The sequence below is a fragment of the Zootermopsis nevadensis genome, unplaced genomic scaffold, assembly GCF_977971745.1.
Source record: "Zootermopsis nevadensis isolate Lab colony 2312 unplaced genomic scaffold, Znev_1.0 Znev_ptg000031l, whole genome shotgun sequence".
Classification (NCBI taxonomy): domain Eukaryota; kingdom Metazoa; phylum Arthropoda; class Insecta; order Blattodea; family Termopsidae; genus Zootermopsis; species Zootermopsis nevadensis.
Window position 1 is genome coordinate 5,519,627 of NW_028259163.1, and position 21,642 is coordinate 5,541,268.

The following is a 21,642-nucleotide window of genomic DNA, read 5'->3' on the forward strand; positions in this document are numbered from 1 at the left end:
AAGGCCAGCGTTCTAACCGCTAGACCACCTCATCTTATTATTATTGAGTGTTCTGTCTGACGACAAGTCCATATGAACAGGATCCTTCCATCCTTTTCTCGGACTGGGACCTGTTCATATACGTTCTTGGCAGATGATCCAGAAGTGGTTTGCCATTGCCTTCTTCTGTGTGTGAATGGAGTAATTGTTGGGATGCCACGGAGCAAAACTCCGTGTTGCCTAGACCACGGCCTTGCCCAACACAAGTTATAAATTCGAACCCGAGACCCCAGGATTACAAGGCCAGCGTTCTAACCGCTAGACCACCTCATCTTATTATTATTGAGTGTTCTGTCTGACGACAAGTCCATATGAACAGGATCCTTCCATCCTTTTCTCGGACTGGGACCTGTTCATATACGTTCTTGGCAGATGATCCAGAAGTGGTTTGCCATTGCCTTCTTCTGTGTGTGAATGGAGTAATTGTTGGGATGCCACGGAGCAAAACTCCGTGTTGCCTAGACCACGGCCTTGCCCAACACAAGTTATAAATTCGAACCCGAGACCCCAGGATTACAAGGCCAGCGTTCTAACCGCTAGACCACCTCATCCTATTATTATTTAGTGTTCTGTCTGACGACAGGTCCATATGAACAGGATCCTTCCATCCTTTTCTCGGACTGGGACCTGTTCATATACGTTCTTGGCAGATGATCCAGAAGTGGTTTGCCATTGCCTTCTTCTGTGTGTGAATGGAGTAATTGTTGGGATGCCACGGAGCAAAACTCCGTGTTGCCTAGACCACGGCCTTGCCCAACACAAGTTATAAATTCGAACCCGAGACCCCAGGATTACAAGGCCAGCGTTCTAACCGCTAGACCACCTCATCTTATTATTATTGAGTGTTCTGTCTGACGACAAGTCCATATGAACAGGATCCTTCCATCCTTTTCTCGGACTGGGACCTGTTCATATACGTTCTTGGCAGATGATCCAGAAGTGGTTTGCCATTGCCTTCTTCTGTGTGTGAATGGAGTAATTGTTGGGATGCCACGGAGCAAAACTCCGTGTTGCCTAGACCACGGCCTTGCCCAACACAAGTTATAAATTCGAACCCGAGACCCCAGGATTACAAGGCCAGCGTTCTAACCGCTAGACCACCTCATCTTATTATTATTTAGTGTTCTGTCTGACGACAGGTCCATATGAACAGGATCCTTCCATCCTTTTCTCGGACTGGGACCTGTTTATATACGTTCTTGGCAGATGATCCAGAAGCGGTTTGCCATTGCCTTCTTCTGTGTGTGAATGGAGTAATTGTTGGGATGCCACGGAGGAAAACTCCGTGTTACCTAGACCACGGCCTTGCCCAACACAAGTTATAAATTCGAAACCGAGACCCCCCAGGATTACAAGGCCAGCGTTCTAACCGCTAGACCACCTCATCTTATTATTATTTAGTGTTCTGTCTGACGACAGGTCCATATGAACAGGATCCTTCCATCCTTTTCTCGGACTGGGACCTGTTTATATACGTTCTTGGCAGATGATCCAGAAGTGGTTTGCCATTGCCTTCTTCTGTGTGTGAATGGAGTAATTGTTGGGATGCCACGGAGGAAAACTCCGTGTTGCCTAGACCACGGCCTTGCCCAACACAAGTTATAAATTCGGGCACCGCCGGGAATCGAACCCGAGACTCTTAATTTAATCATGGACCTCATTTCTATTTGTTACTTTTGTTCTCAGATACTTAAATTTTGAAACATTTTCAAATGATGTGTTACTTATAATTATGTTCCGCCGTTGTTGGTGATGTTCGTCCCGTAATACGCTCATGTATTTCGTTTTGCCTACATTTACTTCTAGATCTCTTTCCTTGCTAGTCTGTAGGAGAGTTTCTGCTTTCTTCAAATACCTGGTGCAGACCATTCAATTCGAGCCCTTTTTGACATGTTCTAGAGCAGAATTAAAAAAATCACCCCTTTGTCTTAGGCCATGGCGCACTGGGTACGGATTCGACAGAAGTTTGCGTATACGAATTCTATTAGATACCCCGTACATACACATTTTAATTAACCTAAAAAGTTTCTTTGGTATTCCAAACTCAACCAAAATGCCATACAGTGCCTGAAAAGTGAGATGTACGCTGTACAAAAACTTAGAGGTTTAAATCCAATCCGAAACATTTATTGTCGTTAATTTTTATTCTGATTACGTACAGTCCTAGAGTCAGAGAGAAAGAGAGAGAGATTGTGAGTGTGTGTAAGCCTACATAACCGACTTCCTTGTAACAGAGTCTTTCTTGAGAAGTTAATAATCACTGCGTTAGTTAATAAGTTTTCCACTTTTATGGAACTGTAAGATTATTTACTGGGATCATACAAGACCTTTCGCGTTCGTTGATTGCTGATAAACTTCACGTAAATGTTAAATAAACGAATAAAATCAAATGAAGGAAGGCCACGCCTAAAAATCCTAGCGAAATTAAAATTCTGAAGATAATCTCTAAACATAACAGCTGATTTGAATCTACACGTATTTATTTTTTAGTCTTCCTAATTTAAATGCTCGTGCATTACTCATTTGTCCCACTCTCTTCATACGTGTTCATTAAGAACGCTAAAAAAGTTGCATGAAAATTTCATGTAACTCTGTGAAATATTGTTCATACCCTCGTTAAAACATTTCTTTTATGTACAAATTCTATCCTGACCCTAGATTTTTTATTATTTCAGGGTGAAAGGCAAAGTTTCACTCATGCAAGACAAACAGACAAATTTATACTTTTATAACTGAAGACGTAAGACCACCAACACACAACTTTAAATTCCGTAATAAAATTGCAATCTCAAGGCCCTTACTAGCCTAAATAATGAACTCCGTGGAGAAGTGTCCTTTATGTCAAATTAACAGTACGTATTTTATGGAAACAGAACGTTCATTACCATGTTCACAACAGCCTGCCTCATCGATTCATTTTCTGAGCCACATAGATCTATTCCACACCTACTAACCCTGTCCTATGACATCCTTTTTAATATTATCTTCCATATAACTAATTAGAATGGCTTAGCGAACACAAAGGTTCATCACCGAATTAACCAAAGCCCTCCACCGGACCCTGACCTGGGCCAATAAACTCCAGTCTCCTTCAACTCCTATCTCCCATAGATCCCGCCTGAGATTATCCTCCCATCTACGTCTAGATCTCCCCAGAGATCTCTTCCCCTCAGGCTTCCCAAATAGTGGACCCAACCAACTAGATGGCTTACGGAACCCAAAGGTTCATCACCGAATTAACCAAAGTCCTCCACCGGACCCTGTCCAGAGCATTATCTCCCATATACTAGTCGTAATGTAACGATAAAAGGGAATGTAATTTACATGTTAGACTACAGAAATACATTCTTCTTATCGTTGAAAAAATTACCGTTGAGTCAGCTTATGTTACGTTTGAGGAAAGATACCGACACATTCAGATTAAAATCTTATTAACTCATTAAAATATTCCAAAAGCAAACATAAGTATAAACTATTACGAAAGAGCAGTTATATTTTTTTTTATAAATGTATTCATTTAAGCTTGTGTTTAGTTTGATCACGATTTTGTCGAAAAACTTCTTCTAGACATAGATCAACTCTCGTTAAGACACGAAGACACGTATTCGGAATTTTTTCTGCTAAACTAGACAATCATGGTTCCTACATCAATTAGATTACCTCGTTTCTTTGAGAGAAGCCTCTCCCTCATGAAAACCCACCAGAAAATGTCACATGGATTAATCCGTGAACTCAGGGATGGCCAAAGAAGTTCAGTATATTGACGTCGAGATTTTAAGATGACCGGAAGCAGTGTGTAGAAAACCTAAAACTACTTTAGCAGTGTTTTGTTTGCCCTCTACAGACATTTCCATGAATTACTACAAACTATAGCAAAATGTTTAAAACTATAACTTAAATTGTGTTTTAATCAATGTAACAAACGTGTTAACGTATTACAGACCAGCCTGCGTGTATATTTTGTGACCACGTAACAAAATATTTTATATTTATATCTATATTATTTATTTAGTGTTCTGTCTGACGACAGGTCCATATGAACAGGATCCTTCCATCCTTTTCTCGGACTGGGACCTGTTCATATACGAGGTGCGATCGGAAAGTTTCAAGACTGCGCGTATAAAAACCCGTACACTTATCTCAGGTATTAAATTCATCCATCACCCTCGAAGTAGTTCCCCTGGCAGTGAAAACAACGATCCCAGCGCCGCTGCCAAGCCTGGAAGCATCCCTGGAAATCTTTCTTTGTCAGCCTGTCAAGCACCATCTGCGATTCTGCCTGAATCTCTTCTATCGTCTCAAATCTCCTTCCCTTTAGCTGAATTTTCATCTTTGGGAAGAATCTTTTCTTCCAACGCGGTCTGTATTTATGGATTTCGTATGATTCTCAACATAATCTGCTATTATTTTATTAAACAGTATTAATCAGATAATTTATCTTCGTAATAGAAACTCCCTCCATGTGCGTTTCATCATGTAGGAACTACATTTTTTTAAAAAAATGTTCACACTAACTTATTAAGTCAGTATAGTGACTGGTTATTGACTAGACGACCGGGGTTCGATCCCCGACGGGGGCAGAGGATATTTCCTCTAGCTTCTGGGGCCCACCCAGCCTCCTATCCAATGGGTACCGGGATCCTTTCCCGGGGGTCAAACACGGCCGGGGCGTGACGCTAACTATTCAACCCCATCTAGTGCCGAGGTCAAGAATTAGTAGGAGCTACACCGCCTCTCCCCCCAAGCGACATACATGGCGTACAATGAGACAGCTTTAATTTTTAATTTTACTTTAATACGTAACATGCTCGTTTTATGGATGACTTTGAGAAAAATTCTCAAAAATGTCTGTTAGGCTTTTAAGTAAAGTTTGTTTAAAATAGAAAACACCGACGTTTGGAGAACCATAACTTCAGTACCCTGAGGACGATGACGAAAATGGTTCTCGAAACGTTGGTGTTTTCTTAATTAAGTCACCTTACACGGCTGGTAGCCCGAGAGGAATTCATTATTCCCAGTCGCCGTGAAAGCTTCAGATTACGCGGGTTTTCTGGAATTCTTCCTGAGAAGCTAACAGTACACTTATTTATCTAAGGTTCGTTACCATGTTAACAGTAAACTATCAGATGTCCCAATATTTGACCATATTAATCCATTCAATACTTATTCTATACTGTTACCTGAATATTCATTTTAATATTATCCCCCAACCAACATATACATATTCCGGGTTGTTCTTCAACGTTTAAAACTAAACTCTTTTCCTCATTTTCCCTTCATGCGTTCTACATGGCCAGCTAAGATCGTATTATAAGTAATAATAAATATATCATGTAGAAAATTAGTTAAATTAGTGCAGGAGTAGATGTTAGGAAAAACGTTACACTTTCACGTAACTTAACGAAGAAATCACTGTCTGCTAAATTAAATTTCATAAGTCTATTTGCTATCTGGGTATACACAACGAAAATTTGTAAAGAAAAAGCTTTTATTTGCTTCGCCATGTTATATTATTTCGTCAGTGTGTCCACAGAGATTCAAAAAACATTTTACGTGGGAGCATTTTACTAAAATTTTAGATAAACACTAATTTTGTTTAAAATAGGACGACGATATGGTTAATTTACACGAAGATTTACAAGTCTTAATGTAGTCATTTGTAGTAATTCGTTAAATAAGTAATACAGCAAAAATGTTTTGAACATACATCGAACAGAACTTAAAAAAAATCGTATTTTATAATTTTCAGGATAAAAATAAATAAGTTTTTTTGTTGTTGAGTCAGCTCGTAATTCGAGAAGCGGTGAACTGATATTGACGAATTTGTATTTGAGGTTATTATAGCTTGTCAGATCCGTCTACATACTCTAAATTTTAAGAGATGTTTAAAAGTTGGAACTCACGAATTTAAAAACTAAGAGGCAATAACAGATAACACGAGTCAGAATTACGGTCACGAAGTTTCATTTTACTTGCTAACGAAGGGTTAAAATAGAATGCTGTAGAACGATCAATTCTCAGAGACGGAGTTTAAAATAAACTTTTCGTCGGACAGAGAATTTACCTGTAAAGGTCAGGCAATCTTTTAAATCCCAGAGCCCGTCTTAGAAAGCTGATTACTAAACTGAAAACAACTACTGGCTGATATAGTCAGGGGACCTCAAACAGAACCCTGAACCAGGTGATTAAAATTAAAGTACCTTGACGTCAGTTTCATTACGTATTTTATATTTCTTTATTTCTTTCTACACTAGAGTTCTAAGTTATCACTCTGAGTAGCAAATATTTTATGTTTATGTGACAGCTGAATTGAATTTACACTTGATTCCTCAATATCTCAGACACAAGGTACACGATATCACCACCCAACCTCCTGTTTTCGACGTGTGGTTACTCTCTGTACCACGTGGTCTAAAATCCTTGAAAATTTTTCAAAATTTAAATACCTGCGAACAACAATAACAGTTATAAATGAGGTCCATGATAAAATTAAGAGTAGAATATATTTGGGAAAACAATTATCTCGTTTGCTATCAAAAACACTAAAGATTAGGAAATACACAACAATAATTTTTCCTCTTGTCTTGTATGGTTGTGAAACATGGTCTCTTACCTTGAAGTAAGAACGTAAATTACAGGTGTTTGAAAAAAAAGGTGCTCAGTAAGATAATTGGACCCATGAGCTTTATATTTTATGTTAAATTTTCTTTATATATCTATAACTTTTGTGTCAACACGTTACATTATACGTGAATTGAACATTAAAACAAAGTATTAACGCCACAACACACAACACGTGTTGATCGAAATAATTCAAACAAATGTACGCGTAACGGATAGTACAGTAGACTCACCTTCGTCAGCTGAAGTTCTCGCCATTCCAAGGAGCAGTCGTACCCCCTTATACTTTATAATACAGAATAACACTTACCCCACCTCCTCAACCACAAAATATTACGTTTGGTACTAACAACAATAGTTTATATTTTTATTTACTTCCATACTTCACCAAAAGGACCTATTCAAAGACAGAGTATTCTTTGAAAGCTTTGTATATGTGATCTGTTCTAGTAACAGCCCTCTCCAACTACATTGACAGACCGGTCCTATCTTTGCATTGTTTTCCTTGCGTCTAAAACATCGATGAATCAGATACGGGCCTGTAAAAGCTTGCGGAATTTGTCTGTGAGTGCAAGCACGTTCGTACTAATGTTTACTGAATCACTGGCCTGCAAACGGGTCATATGATATTACTGTCCTTGACAGAAATGTATACAAGTGGCCTTGGACAGGAGAGGGTTAATAGTTGATACTACTCGAGTAGAAAACGTCGGTCCCGCGCCTAACAACTTTACGAAATTTCCGGCATGATTTAAATATTCCACGGAACAATAAACCACGACAATACTACAATAAACAATAACATGTTGACGAATATGAATCTTAAATAAATATACTGTGTTTTTCTGTACTGGGTTGAGTTTATTTAATGGTGGGATGAGATGATGTGTTTCTATAGCAATGGGAAATGTCTTGGTTAACTAATAATTATACCTTGAGCAGCTTATGCTAACAAACGCTTCGATAACTACAAGCATACTTCATTTCAACTGTCTAATCAAAGTTTGTGCTAAGCGTATTAGACCTACGTACACTTTGAAAAAAAAATAAGGTTATCTGTCTTTTTCGTGGTTCAGTGGAATTCAGTAGGATCGATCAGATAAGTTAATTGTTAGCCAGCTAAAGATATCCAGGCTTTCTCTGCGAGGTATCTAACCAAGTATTTTATCTGATTGATCCTCCGGTGTAGAGCGTAGCACTAAGCCACGAAAGTAAGACAGAATATTTTTAACTTTCGTTTTTTTTAAAGTTCTAACCGGATTAATAGGTTAATACGTATATATGCTTTGTCCCTAGGATAAATGTACGAAAATTTAAGTACACGCCCAGAGTTAAGTCAAATTGGTTTTACGTCAGGGTAATTATATATTTCACTTGAAAGCATATTTCAAAGCTAGCGAGTCAGAATTTAGGATGTTATTAGTATTTTTTAAATGTATGAATAATTTACACTAATAAGTGGAAAGAAATACGTTTGAAAATTTTATGATTTGTACAAAATTGTTGTTCGTATTCCAATGTAAAATTCAAGTTGATAACAAATAAAATAAATCTTTAGTTAATTTAAAATTATTTTTCTTTCTAAACTAATTATTAAATCTGTACATAGGGGTTTATGTACTTGAAAATGTATGTAATTTATTGAGTTTTGCAACAATTATAAATATTTGATCCTTTTGTGTAAAATTGTAGTTGTAAGCAACGGGTAATGAAAATCACAAGTAGGTTAGGTTTTCCTGTAACTAAAGACCTGCTAATTATTAAACGCATCAATTAACATTCCATTTCCATCCACAGTTCTGGCCAACGGCCAAATTATTCAAATAATTCACACAGTGCTTTTATCGCATCTCTATTTAAGTGAATATTTAATGAGTTACATATCCCCAAGTAATGAAATATAATTACACTTAAAACGCATAAACATTTCTTGCCATATTACGTAATTTAATTCAATTCAATTTTTTATTTGAAGTCTGTTGCATCAACAGCCAGACAATTACAGATGCAGCATAAGAATAAAATAATAAATACAACTAAATAATAACAATTGATCTAGAAATTTCATAGTTAAGGCAAAGATTATTAAAACTGTCTGCTTGTTATGTGAAAAAACTTAATTTAGCAGTTCACACATAGTAACCTATTTGAAAAACAAAGTTTTAAGTAAACTCTGCCAATTTATTGAATACAACTCAGCGATAATTGATAACAATAAGTTATTTCGTATTTACACATTTATCTACGTAATAAGCAATGTTGGTTGGTTGGCTGGTTGTTTAATGTTAATTGACTTTACGCCTTACGGATCTTGTATTTGTAACTATGTAAGTAAACTACTTTAAATTTTTCAGTTATTGGTGCCAAACAATTTACTACTAATAAGTAATAATAATAATAATAATAATAATAATAATAATAATTCAGTTTAATTGTTTTATTATAATATTTTCCAATAGCAAATAATAATAATAAACTTCTATATTACTTGTTGATGTTAGTCTACATACACGTCCACACGGAGTCACAACCCAGAAGAACGACATATTCATTACCCTGAGAACGTTAGACCCTTTCATCACATTCCTTGACAACGCTGTAGATTTCTTATTAATCGTTTCGAAACAACATCAGACTTACTTGTTAATAAACTGGAATTAAGTATTAATGACACTATTTTATTTGTTATGAAACGATGTAAGAAATGAATGTTACTTCTTTGTATATTATCCCAAAACAGGCTAAAATTAATTGCAGTATTAGAACTCGTCACGCACTGCTGACAACGGACACCATAACATTTCAAGTTCTCACGGAGACGAGTATTAAGCTGGTTTTCTTCTGGGTTGTAGCCCGTGAGGTCTGGTAGATGTTAACTGACATTTCAAAGATAGCTGTTGCCCTGAAGATTATATTACGTTGTAGAATAGACAGTAGCTTTTAGTGTGATAGCGCATGCGCAGAACCTGGGATCAGGTTCTGCGCATGGGCAGTAAATATTCCTCTAAAGACAAAACATCACAATGAGATAAAAAATGTTTTACTTACAGACTCAAATCACTAATTTCCTTGATGTGCTGATATGCACTAATAGCCAAAATAATAATGCACACGATCTAATGAATATTATCCAATTATTGGAACACTTAAAGTATCAAATTAATAACGCACGTTTGTTTCCACACCGGACTGAATGCATTGGCTATATTCATTACGAAGACTGAAAACTAAAACTTCGGGTAATTCCGCCGCAGTTCGGAAACGTGTCCCGAGGTACATTTACAGCTGTTTCCTGTCTAAACAGTTGAATGTGTTTACTGTTTACTACGCATATTTTAATCTAACAACAAGTAGGATAACAAAAAATATCAGGATATAATCCCGTTGAATGGAAACAGCGGAACGATGTACCATTTTATAAACACGACGCGACGAAAATAGCAACGCATCCATCTATGGTTTGAAAACACAAATCAAGGCTTCTAGCTTTCAGCCTATTTTGTTTCCATTCATAATTTGCCCCGCTTTAGCAAAAATACCTTTTGAAGCAGTTTCCGGTAAATTACGTTTGTAGCTGATGGACTTAGGTACTGAAAAAAGGATACGTTAAACAATCTGATCTACAGGAAACGGCGTTTGTTTTGATTTCGTATAATATTTCAAAGACAGTATTCAAGTGTACTATAATTGCACTTTTTCGCAAAATTTTGTCACGCAAAACGGAATTCTTTTTCCTTCTCAATTTCACCTCTACATACACAATGACTGGGTGAGTGCGTGTGAGCGCGCGCACGTGTGTGTTTACATACAGTACCCGCCATCTCTGAGAGAGTTATGGAATATGAGAAGTAAGTGCTAGCGCATGTCGCCAGTGCGGACAACACGAAGAGAATTTCTAAGAAACATTTGTTTGTAAAACGTTTTATAAATAATGACGTAAATATTGACAGACTATATAGACTTGTCTGAAACTAAAGATAATTTAATAAAATACCATTACCAAGCTTGCGCATTAATTGTCAATACTAAAAGATATGACCAAATAACTGTTTAATGTTGGTCAGATTGTATTACGGAACTAGGCCTATGGTGGTTATAGCTTCGTTGGAGTTAAAATATATTTATCCCTAGGCATAAGGTATCTATGAAATAAAATAGTGTTATAATTTGTCCACAATAAGGTTGTTATGGTCGCTTTGGTCGGCGTCGAAATTTATGCACAAATTTAAAATGTCTGTTTTCTTCGTGGCTGTGGACACTGTTGTAATAGGTTATGATGGTGTAAACATGCTTGAATAATTGCATGTCAGTATTACACACAATCATACCTATAAATATTAACGTTGTAAGAGTAGGTAGGTATATTTTACTAATAGTTTGAGGTTTTAGTATTTGTGGGTAAATTGATATTGATGTCGACAGTACATAATAGAGCTGTCTGCAGCTGTTGCCACATCTTAAATTTACCTATCAGGCCGATGCACAGTGTTATTTTCCTTTCAGGAGATCAGAATGGTTCGCGAATTCCAAGCCATTGTTATGGCTGGAGGGAGCGGTTCAAGAATGACTGACTTGACTGCTGGAAGACCGAAATGTCTCCTCCCTATTGGAAATAAACCAATGGTATGGTATCCACTGCAATTACTTGAACGAACAGGAATCAAAGGTATGTTTCTCAAATTACAGTTTGTAGCATATACACAGTTTCAGTGAAACCGAATGTAACAAGTATGCGGTTAGCCCTTCTGCTATGTATTTGGGAGATCCCAGGGTCAGATTTTGATTTAAGTTTTTCATGGTTTTACTTGGACATAAAGTTGAGGTTGATACACACTTATCAGTGATGTGTCAGATCCTTGTTATTGCCATCTGTTAAATGTTGATGCAGCTGTTTCTTGAGGTTGGCAATTTTGTTTTTTTCATGAACTTGGAAAAGAATCAGTAGGAGGTTTTAAAAGTGCAGAGTGGTCCTTATTCCAATGGTTATTTGTGACAAATGATTTTCTTGATTATTCTGCACTCTTATTGTTGATCTTTAACAGAATGTTTCCTGTAGTGTCTCTTTCTTGAAAATAACCACTTAAAAAGCATAAGACATCTACACATTTGCAATTCCTTCCCGTTGTTGTGGCTTGACCACTTCTTGTAACTCTTTTGTCAAGGATGTTAGTCCACCTTTTTATGTGTAGTTTCAATATTTTGGATGCAACAAATCATACAGTTCAACATGTGATTTTATGGTTCCATTTAAACTACATCTGATGATGTTACCATGTTGGACATCACACAGACAAAACTTGGAACTGACATGTCACTGACAAGTGTTAATTAACCTTTGTCATTATTGTGTGTATTTACATTGTCTAATGAATTTTGCTTCAGATGCAATATTGGTTGTGGTAGAGCAAGTGCGATCAGAAGTGCAAACTGCGCTTGATTCATGTGGATTAAAAATTCGTTTGGATATTGTTGGTATTCCTGCTGATGAAGATTGGGGCACTGCTGATACAGTACGGTTTTTAAGTGATAGAATCAAGGTTTGTTATGTAATAGTCCAGTTGTCATAATATTAGCGATTCTATTCCCTTTGACACCTATCAACACGTTGTCATCTGAAAATATGCACGTGTTATGCCTAAATTCTGTACGGTTAAGAAAATGTCAGTAATAAACCAAGAAAAAAATGCGGTAGTCATTTTTTGTCTCATAGAAGTTCTGATCTACTTCAAAGGTACCAGCTTAGAAAATTTTATTTACGTAGGATTTGAGGTTAGGTTAGTTGTCATTTATTGAAATAAAATATAATAACTTTCAAGTATATGTCATTTATCCACACACATTAACCTAACCTAACCTATTTTTAAAGCGATGTGTCTCGATAACCCACAAGCACCCATTTTTCATAAAATTATGTAACCACAAATTTTTGGTTTTCCTGAATTTGTGTAATTGTCCATAACTTTAGATCGTGATCTGTTACTTGATGGTGGTCCTTGGCTTTTGGCTGCGCTGTAAGCTTCTTCAAATCTACCTACAGACATGTACCATTTAGGGTCAGAATTTGCTGATAGCTATGCGTTTAAAGTCATGTTTTATGATTCTGATGAGGCGATACTAGTGAGCATAAAACATCAGTTTTTAATATGTTTCCTATACAAAGTTCAGGTATAATAAATTGATTTTAAACAGATATTAATTATTTACATTGAGAAATCTAATAGAACAATAATAAACATTTATTCCCAATAGTTTTGTAAGTGTCAACCTTCACAGTTTTGTTACCAACATAGGAATTTGTTTTATTATCTCCTATTATTTTTATCTGCCTTCGTCACACCAGCCAAGGACCATTATACAGTAACAGATTTGTAATATCCTGTCTTACAAAACATGTAGTCATGGCAACTAATGATTCAGACGAATTCGCTACCTCCATCTTTAGGTAGAAGTTTTGTCAGTCCAGATTATCACAGTCTAAATTTTCACCGCTATGATTTGTACTTTTATTTGAACTTCAATCATATTTACCTGATTTTCAGTCTGATATATTGATTGTGAGCTGTGATATGGTAACTGACGTGAGTCTGCATCCAGTGTTGGATGTTTTTCGAAAACATTCGGCAGGAATCGTGGCGCTTTTCTTCCATCCGCAGTCTTCAGATTCCACATGTGTTACGCCAGGACCAAAGGCAGAACAGAAACCAGGTAATCTAAATGAAGAACCAAATACACTTCAAAACAATGAAAATGTGTGACTTATAACTAAATCTTTAAGAATTTTATTTTTTTTATATTACATGACCCGTTCTTCGGTGCCTGAGCATCTGCGGGTCCCAACTTTTCGTTGGCTCGATCTATGGACATTCGGTAGGACTCCTTGGACGAGGGATCGGCATCACAACACAGAAAGACGTGTACAGACATCCATTCCTTGAGTGGGATTCGAACCCACGGTCCCAGCGACCAAGCGGCACAAGGCCCACGCCTCAGACCGCGCGGCCACTGTGATGGCTTCTTTAAGAATTAGGCATTAAAAACTTTGATTTTAGCGACTCCATATAGGCACATATAACTGTGAAATTACAGGTACTTCTCAATTTATGGGACAGTTGTTTTTCAAAGTAAAGTCACAGCGAGTGGAATTGCATAAATTGAAAAACAAATCCCTTCTACGTTCACATTCCTCCTTTCGAGTCTCGGGGAAAGAAATTTCTCGTGAGATTTTCGACAGGTGTCAACCCAGCATCGTGAGGAAATTGGGGAGCTACTATAAGTAGCGTAATCCGGTCAGGAAAGCTAGCAATGGCTGGGTGTTCGTCATGCTGACCACACGTCACCCTATATCTGGTTGGATGATCGTTCACCTCTGCTTAGGCATGTAAACGTGGGCCAGCAGCCAGCTAGTCAGCTTTGACTCTCAGAGGGCTGTTACGCCACGGATTATTATTACTAGTAGTACATTTAGGTACAAAGGTATGCTGTAAAATAATGTTTTCTCTTTTGTATCTGTTGTGGGAATATATAAAGGGCAGGAAAATGTAATTGATTGAGTGCAATTTAGTTTGCATTGCTACATGTATTTGTTTCTTAGAAAACAAATGGAGGCATTACTTTTCAGCGTGCCTTCATACATAACTGTACAACAAGATTATACAAGACGATATTGCCACTTGACGTTACATGACGGAAAGGTAATGTACGGAAGGACACTGTCACACCGTTTACTACCAGAGGCACACGTGCAGAGATCGTAAAATTATTTTTCTGGGCTTTATTCATTGACTTGGGCTCTGCTGTTTGTGTTGCAAAATTCCACTGTTTCGTTTTGCTGAAAGCTGCTTTTATTAATTTATTATCCTTAAAATGTATTATAGCATTTCATACCAATTTCAGATTGGAAGTCATTTTTCAGTTATTCTTTTACATCTGTCTGTTTTTCCATAAAATGTTTTGGGTGACTGACAAAAATTTATTTATAAATTTAAAACAATAGTTCAATATGTTCAATATATAACATACACATCGCATTCTTTCTTTCCACAGAGTGGGATCTTGTCGGTGTGGATACGAGAACCTCTCGTCTTTTATTTCTGGCGTCAAGTTCGGATATTGGTGATACAGTATCTCTGCCAAGGCGTTTGCTACGAAAACATCCTAGTATCTCAATGTTTAGCCAGCTTACTGATGCTCATTTCTATGTTATCAGAAAGTGGGTTGTAGATTACTTAGTATATGAAAAGTGAGTATTTGAAGATATTTCTTTAAATTAATATTTCTTATGTGAGTGAATTCATGGACATCCTGAGGAATGCGTGGGACATCTGTTGTACAAATAAAATGTACCTTCTTTGGTTTGCTCTCCTCAATCTTATTTAATTTGTAAGGAACAATAGGTTTATGTCCTTCGTGTCCTGCCTTCTTCGTAATAAATTTTTAACTAATTCATTTATTTTTCATTGTGCTCAGTAACAACATACCACTGGTGACAAACCCACACTCGTACTTTTAATTTCCAGTTTTGAATAAAATTATGGTCACCGAAAGTTGTAACTGAATGATTAGCACTCAGGTTCAGACCTCAGTCCAGAGAATGGCTGTCATAAATTACTTTTCCTCAGTCTCTCCAGGCAAACACTGAGATAACCACCTTTTTCAGAACCTAACAGCCACTTTGCTGATCAAAAAATTCCCTGCTTTTCAGGAACCAAAAGGTTTATTACTGTGTTCACAGGAGCCCGAAATAGGTCCCTGTCCTCATCCAGATGATTCAAAACCACACCTCGAATCGCCATTTCCATAAGATCAATTTTAATATTATCCTCCCATTTTTGCCTATATCTTCCAAGTGGTCTCTTTCCTTCATTCATTCCAATGAAACTTTTCTACACGTTCTTATCCCCACATGTTCTACATGTCCTCCCAATCTCATTCACCCTGATGATGGAGGCAGCGAGGACCTCTGAAACGTTGGTAAACTTCTACCAGACTACATGGCGCAACAGCCCAGAAGACGGCCAACTTAGGACTCACCGCCGCGTAAACCTCGTCCTACAAAGTTAACATTTATTTCAATGTCGTTATGTGTGCAATTTTTTTCAGGTCTTTTAGTACGTTGAAAGGTGATATGATGCCTTCCATCATCAAGAAACAATCATCAAAACTAAACAGAGCAAGGAAGGATAATGATGCCAATACATCCCTTTGTGATGATGATAGGAAAGGTAATGTAGGGGGGAGTATTGAAGATTTGCGTTACTTGTAACAAATTTTGAATAGAGCAGTTTCTTTAGCGATGACACCTCCACTGTCGGGCATAATGGTTTCTGTGATGCCTGACTTTCTACCTTCTTTCTGTATTACACTTGTCAGTTATTAATAATGAGTAATGTTATGTCTCGGCGTCATCTGAGTCATAGTTCATAAATTATGTATCGGTATAGTCAGTATAGTGACTGACTATGGACTGGACGACTGGGGTTTGATCCCCAGTGGGGACAGAGGATTTTTTCTTCTAGCCTCTGCATGCAGACTTGCTCTGGGGCCTACCCAGCCCCCTGTCCAATGGGTACCGGGGTCCTTTCCCGGGGGTAAAGCGCGGCTGGGGCGTGACGCTAACCACTCACCCCCATCTAGTGCCGAGGTCAAGAATGATTAGGCAAAGCGCCTACATGGCGTAAAGTCGGACAGTTTCACTTTACTTTTTTATTAAACAGCAAAAGTTTCAGTTTTTTAAATTTAAAGCTGATGGAACTGGGCTATTTGTAAACTTTCTGTATGTTTTATTTTCCTTCCTTTCTGTTTGAAAGAGTTAATGTTGAATACCTTCAAATTTTTTATGGTTTCTAGTCCTGCACAACAACCATGAAATAATTGAAAACATGAGTCTGTAGTTTGTGCTATCTCAAGTGTTCCATACCTTCATTTCTGAATGCGATTGTACTCCATTACAATTTTTTGTTTACAGTCAAACAAACAACAGGCTCTTAGTTGGTTAATGCACAGCATACACTGTATTTCTGTACCAAGCGCTTAAAGGCTGACCAGCAAAACAGACTTTAATATACAGTGTGTGACTGCGTAACATGAGAAATTCAATTTCATTGTACGTTCACCTCGTATAATAATTCCACTGCCTATATCGTGTCTCGTTTCAGTACCAAATCTTCATTTCTGTAGTAAAAGTGTTTAATGTTTTATAAACTGTCTTCAAGTTATTTATAAGAAATGTTGCTACGTACTTCATGATTCTGTTTGGCAGATTTGTTCCATTTCGCTCAGGAAGATGGCCTTGTGCACATGATCAGGGAGTTATCAAGTTACAATGATCACAGCGGAGATATGAAGCCCGCATATCATGGTGACCCCGTTCGCTGCTACGCTTTCTTGGCACCTATGGACAAATTTGGCAAAAGAGTTAATACAGTAGCTGCTTACTGCGATATTAACAGAAAAGTAAGTTAAAATACTCAAGAATACTATAATAAATACAGATCACATCACATACTGTTGCATTTCTGAGTTTAAATCTTGGACCACAGATAAAATAGGCACATTCTTTCACACGTTACCCAGTTTGTCATTTATTTCTTCTATTCAGTACTGTATAACATTGAGAAACGCCCGTCCTAAAATTTTCGTGGCCGTAGGTTTTGGAGATGAGCCAAGTGAAATTTTGTGAAACATTTAAAATTTTCGTAACAATTGCAATTTCCATCATCTTCAGTGTGATTGTGTTAATAAATTCATCACCTCTTTTCCTCTTCTCCCATCGGATAGCACCCCATTCTTCCATTCCACCAATCAGCACCATCAAACGCAACCCATCACCTACAGCCTGCCCTATATAATGCTTGCAAAAACTGCCCAGCCACTACATATTCACCCTGAAGATGGCAACTGCAGTTTGCCAATATGTTGGATAATTCTCGACATTTAACACGACTCACCCCAAAAATCCGAAGTCACACATCTGATAAACTAATAATTATGAGTTCAAATGAACGATGACAAATCTTAAAGAGTTGTGCTTGCGTAAAATGACATTATAATCATGAATAACATTCCGTTAAAATAAACCCATAACCTTGCAGATTAAGCAGCGATGGGAGTCCGTCACTGGGGGCTGTGAGCTGATACTGGTCCATCCGACTAGTGACATAAAATCGACCCAGATGGATGATTCGTGCCTGGTTGGTGAACATAGCAGCATTGCTGACAAAACTTCTATCAAGGGCTGTAACATTGGTGCAAATTGTCAAATTGAATCCAGAGTGCGAATGACAAACTGCATCTTAATGAACGGCGTTAAGATCCGAGAGGGGTAATTTTTACGAGTTTTATTTTAAAACATAAGATTTTTAAATGTGTGTTTTCAATAATGTTTTCACAACATTTAAATAATCCATTATTGTGGTATAAAAAGTATTCTGTCAGTTTTTGTAGGTTATACTTTTAGTATCGTTCTAGCAGCGACAGCTCTCGGACAGTAAACATCGTGAACTATCTGTACATAGGCAAACTGAAAATAAATTCCAAATAATTTTATCAGAAAGTAGTGATCCAGAAGTTATGTAATGCCCAATTTTATACCCTCTCTTATTATTGGACAATAAGTTACAGAAATCATTTATTGCCTATTTTTGTTAAATGATTTCATTTGCATAAATTATAAAAGTAAATCTGTCCCACTATATACCGTGTAGATGCTTGCAGTCTTAACCTTGACACTAGATGGGGGTGAGTGGTCAGCGTCACATCCCAGCCTCGCTCTATACCTCGGAAAAGACCCTGGTACCCATTGGTGGGCCCCAGAGCTAGTCTGGACATTGAGGTTAGAGGAAAATCCTCTACCCCCATCAGGGATCGAATCCCGGTCGTCCAGCCCGTAGTCACTATACCGACAGCTACCTAGCCTCATCCTGTATAAATTATAAATAAATAATTAAATTTAGGATTTTATTTCTGTACATAATTTGCATTGGTTTAGATTGTCAGACATAACCTCAAAGTGTGTACTGTTGCTATGTGTGAGACTTTGAACTTGCAAGATAGAATAATTTATACATAATCTATAGCAGTGTTTATGATACATCCTCATACCAAATTTAACATCTTGGTATTGCTAATAACAGGGAATTAAAAAATTATGGTATAAAGGTGGAATGACTTCCAATGCGATTACGTTTATACGAAGTTTCATGGAGATGTATTCAATGATTTAATAGTTATAAAGTACAGATATAAACATAGAAATGGTGATACAGAGCTTTATGTTTTATTTTGTCACAGCTACCCCTATGAAAAATATAATTGTTAATATATCTGTTACAGCTGTGTTTTAACTAATTGTGTACTGTGTGATGAGGTGGAAGTCTGTGCCAATTCTGAACTGAAAAATTGCTTGGTTGGAAGCCACCACACTGTAGCTGCCCAAGGTAAAGTCCTTATATAGTTATTACAAGGTTGTCTCCACCCCCCCCCCCCCCCAATATTAAATTTACGATTATTTGTTAATGAAAAATAATGTTGAAAAAAATAGGAGTATTATAGATGGACCAAAGTAATTGTTTTCTCCATTATTTTTATCAAAAACTTGTTCTATGGTGTAATGTTATTCAGAAGCTCACTCAGCTAGTCAAAAAGTCTCCTGCTTTTATGGAACCCAGAGATACAAGTCAAGAGTAAATGAAAAACTCAATTCATTGTGTGAAATTTAAATTACCTCACAAATATGGTCAATGCAAATCTGAATAATTTAAGTATCAAACTTATATATTATCATATTCGTCTTCTGTTTCATATAAATTCAGTAGAATTTGGTACACATAATTTATCATAAATGTAAATAAGAGAGAGAGAGTCATGTTTGTTTTGTTTTTCAGCTAAGCATACAAATGAGGTGCTGACTGATGTTAATTGTTTGATGGAAATTTAAGAAGGTAAGTAATACATTTCTCCAATGTATTTTAGTAGTATTTCTACGAATTTATAACCTCACTTATTGGAGAAATTAGTGTAGAAATGCTATGGAAGGGTTAGGTTACTGATGAAATGGGAAAAAGCAATTGCAAATGGATATTCCAGGTGAAGAAGATTAATGTGCAAAGAAGTCTGCAGGGAGTAATTACTCGGTGACAGAAGACATAATTCGTCTGAAAGCTGCACTCCAGAAGTTTTACATAGCAAATATGAAGTACCACAAAAATTTTTCCTGATACCACCACACCCTAGTGTTTAATGCAATAACCAAACATTAAAGATGAACATGAAATGGGTGAAAATTGTGCAAATAAAGAAAATATTCATCTGCTTGAATTTTTGTTAAAAATATATTAAAATTGGCCATCAATCACAATATAAGATAATTAAAAGATTAAAATATCATTTTTCGTTCCGTATCGAGTACTCGATTTACATATGGAACATTTACGACATGTTTCGGCTATCATAGAGCCGTCATCAGGTGTTATGTTATAAACTTTTTAACTGAATTACTGATTTTTAATGATTTTTAGTTTTCATTTTTCTTATCATTTTCTCGTCCTTCATATTGTATCTTCATCCGTTGTTGTGTCACATGTCACTAATATAATTGTATGTCGTAGTGATGCCAATGTTGTGTATATTGGACTGTGAAGTAAAGGTTTCAATACTATTAATGAAAATTGAATATAGAAAACAAAATAAATAGTTGAAATTAATCATGTGAACTTACCCAAGAAATAATATCGTAGCAGTATTAGGAGAGATTGGAGGTATACTGTATCGGATCGTGGCTGGTTACCGACTGCGGTGCTAGTGGGTGAAAGGTGGTTTGTCAGGGTTGGGGTCAAGGTACTGGAGTGCATTAAAAATGGGGTTGTTAAGTAAAATATTATTATCATTAAGGCATATTTTTTGTTTATAAGTTTGATAAAAAAAAATGATATTAAAAAAAATGATATTTTAATCTTTTAATTATCTTATATTGTGATTAACGGCCAATTTTAATATATTTTTAATACTATTTAAATAAATCACAATATGACGCACCTACAATATCTTGAATTTTTGTTGTTAAGAACATCATTGGCTTTCTTCATACCAACAGAAAAAAATATGAAGTTATATCCAAAGCAATTCAACTGTTAGCGATCGTGTCATTGAGATACTGAAAGAAGTCCGTCATCTAGCAGCAAATGGCAGTCTGTTGGTCATGGTGTTTATGCAGCCAGCTGAAATTCATCACCTATTTGTAACACATTTTTCTTCTGAAATATATGATATAATTTGATCCTAAATTAAACTTAACTTTAAACCACTAGTATGGAATTTATATTCACATTTGTTTATGAAGTCCTTAGATTTAATATATTATTATTATTAATATATCTTCAGTGATCATATGTTATTGAATATAAAATGCACTATTGTAGGCATTTCTGGAATATTATGTCTTATAATAAGTATTATTTACTTTATATACATTTAATCTTATGAAAGTATGTATATATTGCATGCGTGTTGAGTGGTCTGTTTATCTAAAGCAAATATTTTTTATTAGTTTTGTTAATATATTAGTGTACTTCATACTTTGATAATTTCATCTCAATTCTTCATCATGTGAATTAATTAAATAAAGTGGGGAGAGCAATTAACAGCCCTGGAACTGTGACGATCTTTGATCCGTTGTGCACCCCCTTCCATGTTTCAGCCCTCAAGCAATTCCTAGTCAGAACTTAATTTTAACGTATTCATAGGACAATGAAACCTTAACATTTGGTTCATTTGTGTATGTTCTGATAATGTTCCTGCTCCACCAAATACAAATATTAACCCTTCGAAGCTGAAACTCATCTTAAGTAATAGTTAAGAATTTAGTCCATACCTCAAAGAAAACACAACACTTCTCCATTACAAAGATCAGCTTTCTAATGCTGTTTGAGGAAATAATCACTGTTTACAGTGAAAATTGTACAAAACAAAAATACAAAATATAGCATT

At 36.4% G+C, this 21,642-nt stretch overlaps 2 protein-coding genes across 4 annotated transcripts in view; one reads left to right on the forward strand and one right to left on the reverse strand.

Annotated features, from left to right (window-relative positions):
* LOC110834432 (uncharacterized) overlaps window positions 1–10,099 on the reverse strand; it is a 337,206-nt gene extending 327,107 nt beyond the window's left edge. The window contains exon 1 of the mRNA XM_087359488.1: window positions 9,709–10,099. The gene's annotated coding sequence lies outside the window, so the exon portion shown is untranslated. The remainder of the gene's footprint in view (window positions 1–9,708) is intronic.
* A 453-nt stretch (window positions 10,100–10,552) lies between these two features.
* eIF2Bgamma (eukaryotic translation initiation factor 2B subunit gamma) lies at window positions 10,553–21,307 on the forward strand. Of its 3 annotated transcripts, none has more exons than XM_087359503.1 (11): window positions 10,553–10,798; window positions 11,164–11,326; window positions 12,043–12,197; window positions 13,200–13,365; window positions 14,704–14,899; window positions 15,760–15,881; window positions 16,919–17,112; window positions 17,751–17,980; window positions 18,991–19,094; window positions 19,542–19,598; window positions 19,744–21,307. In XM_087359503.1, the coding sequence occupies exons 2-10, from the start codon at window positions 11,173–11,175 to the stop codon at window positions 19,592–19,594; spliced, it is 1,374 nt and encodes a 457-aa protein (XP_087215629.1). In that variant the 5' UTR covers window positions 10,553–10,798; window positions 11,164–11,172; the 3' UTR covers window positions 19,595–19,598; window positions 19,744–21,307. The 3 variants fall into 3 exon arrangements, with proteins under 3 accessions (XP_087215629.1, XP_021929311.2, XP_087215630.1); XM_022073619.2 differs by having other exon boundaries at window positions 20,750–21,307; XM_087359504.1 differs by lacking the exon at window positions 10,553–10,798 and adding an exon at window positions 10,808–11,015.
* Window positions 21,308–21,642: the final 335 nt, after the last annotated feature.